This window comes from Corvus kubaryi, unplaced genomic scaffold (assembly GCF_017639235.1).
Source record: "Corvus kubaryi isolate FWS band 111438036 unplaced genomic scaffold, C.kubaryi_AGA036_p1.0 37284, whole genome shotgun sequence".
Taxonomy (NCBI): Eukaryota; Metazoa; Chordata; class Aves; order Passeriformes; family Corvidae; genus Corvus; species Corvus kubaryi.
Genome location: NW_024581088.1, coordinates 6,835,739 through 6,845,461, shown reverse-complemented (window position 1 = coordinate 6,845,461; position 9,723 = coordinate 6,835,739). Strand labels below are relative to the sequence as shown.

Below are 9,723 nucleotides of genomic sequence, written 5' to 3'. Positions count from 1 at the left end.
CGCTGCCCTGGGGCAGCATTGCTGCTGGGAGGGCTGTGGCACACGGGGGTCTCCTGTGACACCTGGGGGTCCCCACACCGGCTCTGTGGTACCAGCCTGGGGGACACTCAGGCCCCCTCTAACTCTGTGGGGTACAAGGTCACAGGGCAGGGCTGCCCTTGAACACTGAGCAGGCACCAAGGCTGGCAGGCAATCCCATGAGGATAATCCCGTGGGACTCACCTGGAGTTGGCAGGGCTTGAGGGACTCAGGGACGCTTTGCCTATGTCACTGCTCTACATCCTGGAGTGCCTGTGCCACAGTTTGGGGAACACTACAGGCTCTGGGTCACAGCAGGGACCAAAACCAGAATGGGATGGTCCCTTGCAGCTCCCAAGTCCCCACAACCTCGTGCCCTGGGACAGGCTCAGACCAGGGCTTGACCCTGTACCCCCTCTTGCCAGGGTCTGCCCAGGCCAGGGGGAGTGTGGGCAATGCTGCCCCTCCTCCTGTCACCCAGAGGTGGCAGTGGGTCCAGGGATACCTTGTGTGGCAGGGCAGGGTCCCTGATAGCTGGAGGCTGCTGCTTATCGGGACCCCACGCACACAGTCTGGTCCCAGCAGGGGATTATCACCTCCCCACAGCCGATTTCCAGGAATGCCAGCCTGTCCTGGCACAAACAACCCGGCACAATGGCACAGCACTGGCTGCAGGATGTGGCCCTGTGGGAACAGACAGGGCTGGGGGACACAAATGACCAGGGTCATGAGCAGGCAGGTGGCACTGGTGGTCAGGGGGTGCAGCCACGACATGCGTGGTCAGGGGTCAAGTACGACCAGGGTCATGTGCAATGAGGGGACACAGCCCTCTTGGGGACACACGTGGTCAGGAGGGGCATGCCTTTGGGGGGACACAGCTGGGGGATACATCCCTCCAGGGGATACATATGGCCAGGGGAGCGTGTCCATTGGGGACCCCTAACTGGAGGATACATTCCCTCAAAGGGTCACATCCCCCTGGGAGGGGAAATGTATTTCCAGGGTGTCCCTAAAGGCAGGAGGGAAAATCTTTTTTTGGGGGGACACACTGCTAGGGGTCATGTCCCTCGGGGGAGCATATATGGCCAGGGGCACCCGCCCCAGGGGGACACAGGCTCCCTAAACCCATGTGTACCCTGTACCTCGCCTGGGGGTGTCTGTACAGGGTCACCCCCCACTCCCAGATGTCCCTCCTGGGCCCCATCCCCAGGGGCTGCCCCCCTGCCCTGTCCAACACCACTGTCCAGCAACTGGGAACCAGTTTGCAGTGGGGAGCTCCCAGTACAGGGTCCCCACAACTATGGGAAGGGATAATCCTGGTGACCACAGGAGGATGGGGAATTTGTGGGGTAAGCTGAAGTGGAAGACACAGGGGGTGACCCCCTGCAAACCCCACATCCCCACATACCTCCATGGGCAATGCCAGGCTAGGTGGGGGGAGCTGCTTGGGGTGGTGCCCCCCCGGGCATGAAGGGGTTAAGGGCCCCGTCCAGCTGTGCAGTGCAGATGTGATATGCAGATGAGGCAGAGCAGGTTTTATAAGGCGGGTGCAGATCCAGCACCCCACAAAGCCCCAGTGCCACCCCCATAGGTAGGTGCCACCACCTGGGGAGCTGCTGTTCTGCTCAGGGAGCGTGGATTGGGGGGAAACAAAGGGGGGATTTTGGGAACTTCTGTCCTGCTCTGAGATGGTGAGATTTGGGATACAGGGGGATGGTGTGGTGGGGAGGCAATTGGGAGCCTTTCTCCCACACTGGGGCAGTGGGATTGGAGGGCAAAGATGGGGTAGGGGGGTGTTGGGGTGATGGGAACCTCTGCTCTTCGCCAGGGTGGTGGAAATGGGGTGACAAGGAGGGATTAGGGGGATACCTGGGTGAGGAAGCCACTGAGAACCTCTATCCTGCTCTGGGGTGGTGGAATTGGGAGGGATAAAGAGCAGGTAGGGAGGTGCTGGAGTGGGGAGGCCTCCAGGAGGCAACAGGACCAGGGGGACAGGGATGGGGTGAGGGGGATATCAGGGTGGGAACAGGCTGTACTCCCTAACCACGCTCTCCCCTGCAGGCTCTGCTCCCCTCTCCATGCCATCCCGGGCAGGATATCATCGTATACTGTAAGTTGGCTATGAGACACTACAGTATAGATGATGTACTCCCCGGGCTGCACCGACCACCTCCCACCAGGACCGGCGCGGGACCACGACCTGGAGCACCGGGGATGTGGGACACGGGCTGGGGGGGGTGTGTGGGATGGGGCATCCCGGGGTGTGGGAAGATCTGGACACAGCCAGGGACCCACCACGGCCGGCGGGGAAACCGTTACCATTACTGAGTTTAGTAATGGTAACGGTTCTGCCGACGGCTGGGCACGCGGCACGGAATGGCACGGAATGGCACGGAATGGCACGGAATGGCACGGCACAGACACGGTGATGGGGCCCTGGGGACGGGCACAGGACAATAAAGAACGTTACAGAACCGTGGCTCCATCTCTGCTTCCTCCCCACGTCCCCTGGGGGTTCCGGGCCTGGTGGAAATGAGCAGCTGGGGTGGACTGGGGTGGAGCTCGGGGCTCAAGGGTGCGCTGGGGTGCGGGGTGGGATGGGGAATTTTGGGTGCATTTGGGCATGGAGGGGCACTGGGGTACCTTGGGGCAGGGCTTTGTGGTGCAGGGGACACGCGAGTGCACTGTGGGGTGTTGCAGGGAGCACTGGGGAGAACTGGGAGGCACTGGGGTGTGTTGGGAAGGCTGGAAGGCTTGAGGAGCACTGGGGTGTAGTGTAGGGGGAGCACTGAGATGCACAGGGTTGGATAGAACAGGGGAACTGGGAGCACTGGGTCCCGCTGGGGAGCACAGGGGAGCAGTCAGATGCATGGGATGTGTTGTGAGGGGCACTGGGGTGCACTGGAATGGACTGGAGAGGGTTGTAGGGAGCACTGGGACAAACTGGGCTGTGCGTTGTAGAGGGCACTGGTGACACCGGGAGCAGTGGGGGCACTGGGGGAGCACTGGGGGAGCACTGGGGGGGCACTGGGGAGCACTGGGGGAGCACTGGTGACACCGGGAGCACTGGGGGGGCACTGGGGAGCACTGGGGGAGCACTGGTGACACCGGGAGCACTGGGGGGGCACTGGGGAGCACTGGGGTCGGCACTGGGGAGCACTGGGGCGGCACTGGAGACACCGGGAGCACCGGGGACCGCGCGGCGGCGCCGGCAGGGGGCGCTCCCGCCTCCCCGCCGTGCTCCGCCGGCCCCTCGTCCGTCTCCATCCCACAATCCCCCGCGGCACAGCGGCGCTCTGGCCCCGCCCTCCCGCGTTCTCTGTCCCCGCGCCGCGCGGCAATGGGGGCGGGCACTGTTCGCCTTCCCGGCGTGCCCCGCGGCGGGCCAACATGGCGGCTCCCATGGCCACGGCCGCCGCTCGGGCCGCGTTCTGGGCCGCCGGTGCCGCTGCGGCGGGGCCGCTCCGTCTGGGAGCAGGTGCGGTGGGGCCGCTCCGGCTGGGAGCAGGTGCGGTGGGGCCGCAGGCGTGCTTTGGGGCGGCTGCGTGGGGGAGGTGGCGAGCGAGAGGCCGGGGCGGAGCGGGGCCGGCGCAGAGGCCTTGTGGCAGCGGGTTGAGCGCTGCGTGGGGACGAAAGCATCAACGCGATTTTGGGGTGTTTTCGGTACGTTCTTGGTATATTCGCTGTTTGCCGGTGGTGTCCTTCCAGCTCGCCTCCCGGGGAGCCGCTGGGGCGGGCGCAGCTCGGCGCTGGGCAGGATCCTGGGCGTTCCTGGCCGCTGGAGCGGGAGCAGCTCGGCGCTGGGCAGCCTCCTGGGCATCCCCACCGAGGCACCGCCCGCCGCTCTGGGCCAGCACCCGCCGCCCGTGGCTACCGACAAAGGTGAGTGGTGCCGGCTACCGCCCCGCCCCAGGACGATCCTGACCCGCAGAGGGGTTTGGCAGCATCCAAGCCCCTCCTTTATCTGGCAGAGGAGCAGAGGCGCCTCTTGGAGAATCGGCCCGACCAGCCCCAGAACCCCAAGGTGCTGAGAATTGCCATCATTGGCGCTCCCAACGCTGGGAAATCCACGCTCTCCAACCGGCTCCTGGGCAGGAAGGTGAAGCTGGGGTGGAGTTCAGGCTGTTACCTTGGTTTTTTTGGCGTGTCCTGGCTGTGTAATGTGTTTAATTAATTTCCTGCAGGTTTTCCCAGTCTCCAAGAAGGTCCACACCACCCGGTGCAAGGCCTGGGGTGTCATCACACACGAGGACACACAGCTGGTGAGTCCCAGAGCCAAAGGGCAGGGTTTGCTCGTCTGTATCCTGTTGGATCACTTCTCATTACACAAAGATAGGGTTTTACCCTGACCTGTGACTGCTGGCAAACTTGAAACATTGCTTTTTCCTTTTCCTAGATCATTCTGGACACACCAGGCCTCACTAATCCCTTAAAAGCCAAAAGGTATCACCACTGGTGTGGGGAGGGGGGTGTGTGCTGCCTATCAAGGCTTGATAAGACAGGAATGTGATTTTCACTGTGCAAAGGTTGTAAAATAGGAGTGAAAGAATGTGTATTTTTAGCCTTATTTTGGTCTCCAAGTATTTTTTTTTATTGCAATTTCAGTAGCACACAGAGCCTGTGACATCCCTTGAGCCCTTTTGTGTTTGGTTCTGTGTATCTGCACATGATAAGGGATGTCACAGCCCCTAAATCAGCTTTGTGGCAGCTGGAATGAGGGAAAACACTGGTTTTCCTCTACTTTGAGAGGGAGGAACACAGTTATAATAAAGTGTGTCTGCTTTACTCATTTGTATCTGTCTTTCAGGCATAATTTAGATGAAGCCATGCTGACAGACCCATGGGACAGCATGAAACATGCAGATTTAGGTGGGTTTTCAACTCCTTTTGGGTCAAACCAAATCCTTTTCTGCCACGCGAGTTCCCAGCTGTGGTATCTGGGTGTTTGCTGGCAGCCCTGGGAGCGTGAACAAGGAAGGAAGGGCAGAGAAAAGATTTGGAATATTGACCTGAGAAGGGGATAAGAACTGCCTGGTGCCAAGGGGAGGCACTTGGGGTTAATGATTGGGTTTGGATGTTGAGGTTTAGCATGTGTGATGTCATTAGGGTGACAGGGTAAGCTGCATTCTAGTGTTTTGTCAATTAAAACTCTTCTTTTTGTCCCCTCCTGATGGGGGGGAGTAACCATAGACCCTAAAGCTGCAAGTGAACATTCTGGAAAATGTGGATTCATCCTGTTTCCCCCCCTCTTTCCTGGCAGTCCTGGTTTTGGTGGACGTGTCAGATCACTGGACACGGAACTCTCTGAGCAAGGAGGTGCTGAAGTGCCTGTCTCAGTTCCCCCACACCCCCAGTGTCCTGGTCCTGAACAAGGTAAATCCTGTTTGTTCTTCCTGCTTTCTTCAGGCACCAGCTGGCATCAGCAGTGATGGGGTTTGGGGTCTCTGGTGTGTTAAAGGATACAGGTTTCTCCCTCTGCTCCAGAATACTGAGGGGGGTGTGGGTACCTGTTGCATGCACAAGCACCCCTGAAGTTGTACTGCTGTCTGGGGTTTAAATCCACCTGGGAAGAGGAGCCAGGTTGGCCAGGGAGAATCTCAGCAGAGCTGGCAGGTTCTCAGTGTTTGGGCAAACTGTGCTGGCACTGCTGCCACACTCTGGTTTGGCCTCTGGTCACAAAACTGTCCTATCCGGCAGCAGCTGCTTCCCTGGGTGGTTTCCTCTGGCTTCTTCAGATCCAGGGCCAGCTGCCCACCTCATTTAGGACAAATCCAGGCACCTCTCTCTCTCTCTCTCTCTCACTTCAGGTGGATATACTAAAGAAGAAGTTTCTGCTGCTGGAAATAGTAGCTGACCTGACAGAGGGAGTTGTAAATGGAAAGAAACTGGAAGTGAAATCTGCATTTAAACAGGATTCCAGTTCTTCAGCAAAGTCTCCTCTTCAAATCACTCAGCCTTCTCCACCTGAAGGCAAGGTCCCACGATCTCCCTGTGGGCAGGAAAAGAATCAGGCCCAGGAAGGCTCTGCTTTGGACAGGAGCAGTGTTGTTGGGGGTGCTGGCACAGGGGAAGCCCAAGGGCCAAAGTACTATGGACCCGAGGATCTAAAAGACATGAAAGGCTGGCCACACTTCCAGGAGATCTTCATGCTGGCAGCTCTCCATGGGGAGGAGGTGGATACACTCAAGGTAACTCCAGTCTGAACTTGTGTCACACCTGGAGACTGGTGTGGGACCCCAGCACTTGACACAGAGCCTCAGCTCCTGTTCCTGGCCTGGGATGGGGGGAAAGTGTCAGGTGTCAACATGGGGTGTGTCCTTACTGCATCTCCAGGACTTTCTGTACAAAACTCTTGCCTGGGGGTCTCCAAGCAGCAGCTTGTTCACCACAATGAATCCACCCACTGCTCTCTTCTCAGCTCCAGGGGTTCTGTGGGCTTTTGTAACTGATACACACGGCCCTAGGGAGGGGTTCAGAGCTTGCCTTTCTCTTTCCCCTGCCCAAAATACCAAACTGCTGCCCTGATGCCAGGCCAGCAGCAGTGCCCTCTCTGCACAGGGATGTTGGCACTGTGTGGGTGACACGTGGCAGCTGATGGGGGGTGTTGTGCCCACAGAGGTACCTCCTGATGCAAGCCAAGCCAGGCCCTTGGGAATTCCACAGCGATGTCCTGACCAACCAGTCACCTCAAGAGATCTGTGATAATATCATCAGGGAGAAGGTCCTGGAGTACCTGCCCCTGGAAGTGCCTTATGGAGTGACTCAGGTGGGAAGTGTGCCCAGGCAGATTTGGCCACGAGCTGTTTTATTGGGAATTTTGAGCTGTGCGATGAGAATCCCTTTGTTTGGATCTGTGGGATCTGCCAGGCCCTGTGGAGTGACTCAGTACTTGCACCCCAGGTGTGCTCTAAGACCCTTTCTGTGTGCGTGAGGGGGCCACCCTCGTGTGCTGGTGTCTCCAGGGGAGTGGTGTTTGGGGGTCCTGAGGATTTTCCAGGATTGCTGAGTGTTCGCTTGCTGTCGCAGGTGACGGACATCTGGGAGGAAGGAGAATGTGGGGAGCTCCTCATCGTGCAGAGCCTCCTGGTCCCAAGGGAGTCTCATAAGGTGAGTGAGGGAAGACATGGAATGCTGGGGAGGGTGAAGGGAGGTTCCCCAAGTCCTACACATGTACATCCTTGCTGTGATCCCTTCTCCCTCTCTTTTGGGAAAAGCCGTGTACCCAATACAGGCTGTCAGTAGCAACTCACACCTTCCTGAAGTTGCCTCATGGTTTGATGTTGGAATTTTCCTCATTGCTTCTGTGGCTGCACTGTTCTCCTGGGCAGTGGAAGGGTGAGTTTGATGATGTTCTCTCTGGGTTTTGACACAGAGGATGTTGATTGGAAGAGGAGGAAAGGTCATCAGCAGGATTGCTCAGGAGGCTGGCCAGGACCTGATGAACGCTTTCCTGTGTGACGTCCGCCTGAAGCTCAAGGTGGAGGTGAAGGGTTGAGCCCTTTGTGTGTTTTAACAGCTCTTGAGCTCTGATTGTGTGGAGAAACCAGTCCTGGGGCTATCTTGGCACCTTTGTTCAATCCAGACATAGAGGACGATGGAATCACTACAGTGGGCTGAAGTGGAATATGTTATCTTTGGGGGAACAGCCCAAACTGAAATAAAATCTCCAGACTTCTATGGCATCTGAACGGGGGACAGACACTGGAGAATCAGCTGCACCCATGATTCTGGTACTGCATTTCCAGAGCTGCCACCCACTTCTTTTGGGCTGTGTCTCACATCCTTGCTCCCGGGTGTCTGTACATGGAAGCTCAGGAGCATCTCCTGCCTTGTAGCAAACGAAGGGTTGCAGTGGAGGATTACCAGCACGTTTGTAATCTCTTCTGAAGGCTGAATCATGGTCACATAGGGGGACGAGGCCACCCCAGCCCACCTGATGGTCTCATAGGGGCTTTTCTCCCTGCCCTGTTGAAGTTGGTGGGTGTAGGGAGTTGGTTTTAGGGGTTTCCTGGCAGCTGGAACATCTGTAATGCCTGACTGGCTTGTCTGTCATGCAAAACCAGTGTGGACCCACTTTTTAGGAATTGGAATAGTTTATTGCATCAGAGTTGCTTCCAAGTCCTCACTCTTTGCACCAGGTTCACAGGTACAAACACAGAAGCTGTTGCAGCTAAAGAAAACCCTGAAGTGGGAAGAGCAGCAGGTTCTGTATAGCTCAGGTGTAACAGATGGTTGGGGATGGAGAGCACCTGGCACAGGTGAGGCTGGAGGAGCAGGGCTGGCTCTGCAGAGCCCTTGGCATGGTGGAGCCTGGCACCACATACGTGCACCTGGATCTGGTGTTTGGGGCTTGTTTTGTCTCTTCACATGGCTGTGCTCAGGTGTTTGAGGCACTGGCTGCCTTCCTACCAGAAACCGAGGTAAAGCTCTGTGTGCTGTTATAAATTAACATCCCTGAGGGAAGAAAACCCCAGCAGTGAAGAGATTGGGAAGGGTCTGGGACCCAAACCTGCTGAGCCCCTTGTCCCTCTCTGGTGCAGTGTGAAAGAGATGTTTTACCCTTCTGCTGGAGGATTCTATCTGGAATGTGAGATCGACTGAAAACTGGGTTGGGAAACCTCCACGGACTGTCCTTCCATGTTTCCCAGGAGCAGGGGGTGCTGTGGTCCCTTGAATGCTGCTGTCCAACTTTTGTATTTCTCTTGCAATAAAATGAGGTCCCAGCACAAGTGATTGTTCTCTCCTTTCTTCCTCCGTGGCAGCCTGACTTCACGGCCACTGCCTTCCTTCTGTTTTATTCCAGCTCAAACCAGGGCACTTTCATGTTATTCCTCCTCTCAGCTGAGCTTAGATCCCGTTTCCTGAGCTGTGGCTTCTGAAGGTTGCACCTTGTGGGGGGAAAAGCTGGGTAAGCAGGGTTAGAGGGGTCTCGTGGGTATGAAGGGAGGCTGTCCCCTTTGTGTGGCCGTGTCATGGGAGGGGTCAGGGTCACCCTGTGCTGGCCCCGAGCTTCATCCCAGGCTGCTTCCAGGGATGGAGCCGAGTGCCCCGGGCAACAGCCACTCCTGGGGGCAGCGGGAATGCTCCTGGCATGGGAAGAGGTGAAGTCTCTCACCTTCCTGACCTGCAGCTCCTTAACGAGCTTTGAGAATTAGGTTAATTATCCCACTGCAAGCCCACCGCAGCGGTGCAAATTGTCACTTCCCTGTGGAAAAACACCCAGGACTGACCCCAGGTGGGCAGGGGATGTCTGTTGGGACCTCGGTGTGGGCAGCACCGGAGCTGTGGTAGAGCCCCCTCTGTGTCCCCTTCATGTTCCCCCTGTGCTCTCTTCCTGGCCCACCTACGTCTCCTTCTCAACCCCTATGTTCCTTTCATGTCCTCCTTGTACCCTGCCATGACCCCAGGTCCTCCCTGCGTGTCCCTCCTTGTTCCCCCCATGTCCCCTTCACGTCCTCCCTGTGTCCCTCCCTTCATGTCCCCCGTGTCCCTCACTGCGTACCCCCCCGCGTCTCCCCATCCCCGCTGTTCTCTGCATTACCCCCCGTTACCGGCAGGGGGCGGTGCGGCGCTGCCCCCCCCGCCCCCTCCCCTCCCGCCCCCTCCCCTCCCTCTCTCCCTCTCTGGCGGGGCCGCGCGTGCGCGGGGCGGGGCGGGCGGCGCGCGGGCCGCGCGTGCGCGGGGGTGGCTGCGCAGCCAGCACGG

At 58.1% G+C, this 9,723-nt stretch overlaps 1 protein-coding gene across 2 annotated transcripts; it reads left to right on the top strand.

The window, feature by feature from the left end:
- Positions 1-3,391: 3,391 nt before the first annotated feature.
- Positions 3,392-8,747, top strand: ERAL1 (Era like 12S mitochondrial rRNA chaperone 1). 2 transcript variants are annotated; one of them, XM_042026199.1, is made up of 11 exons: positions 3,392-3,496; positions 3,727-3,900; positions 3,990-4,117; positions 4,203-4,280; positions 4,415-4,461; positions 4,826-4,887; positions 5,279-5,391; positions 5,826-6,206; positions 6,635-6,784; positions 7,045-7,125; positions 7,391-8,747. In XM_042026199.1, exons 1-11 carry the CDS (start codon positions 3,409-3,411, stop codon positions 7,511-7,513), a joined length of 1,425 nt encoding a protein of 474 aa, XP_041882133.1. In that variant the 5' UTR covers positions 3,392-3,408; the 3' UTR covers positions 7,514-8,747. The 2 variants fall into 2 exon arrangements, with proteins under 2 accessions (XP_041882133.1, XP_041882132.1); XM_042026198.1 differs by having other exon boundaries at positions 3,394-3,526.
- Positions 8,748-9,723: the final 976 nt, after the last annotated feature.

Excerpts from the sequence above, each read along its gene's own strand:
- ERAL1 (XM_042026198.1), top strand. The coding sequence starts at position 3,409 with ATGGCGGCTCCCATGGCCACGGCCGCCGCTCGGGCCGCGTTCTGGGCC. Across the intron at positions 6,785-7,044 it reads TGCCTTATGGAGTGACTCAG|GTGACGGACATCTGGGAGGA; the intron begins GTGGGAAGTGTG and ends TTGCTGTCGCAG. Across the intron at positions 7,126-7,390 it reads TCCCAAGGGAGTCTCATAAG|AGGATGTTGATTGGAAGAGG; the intron begins GTGAGTGAGGGA and ends GTTTTGACACAG.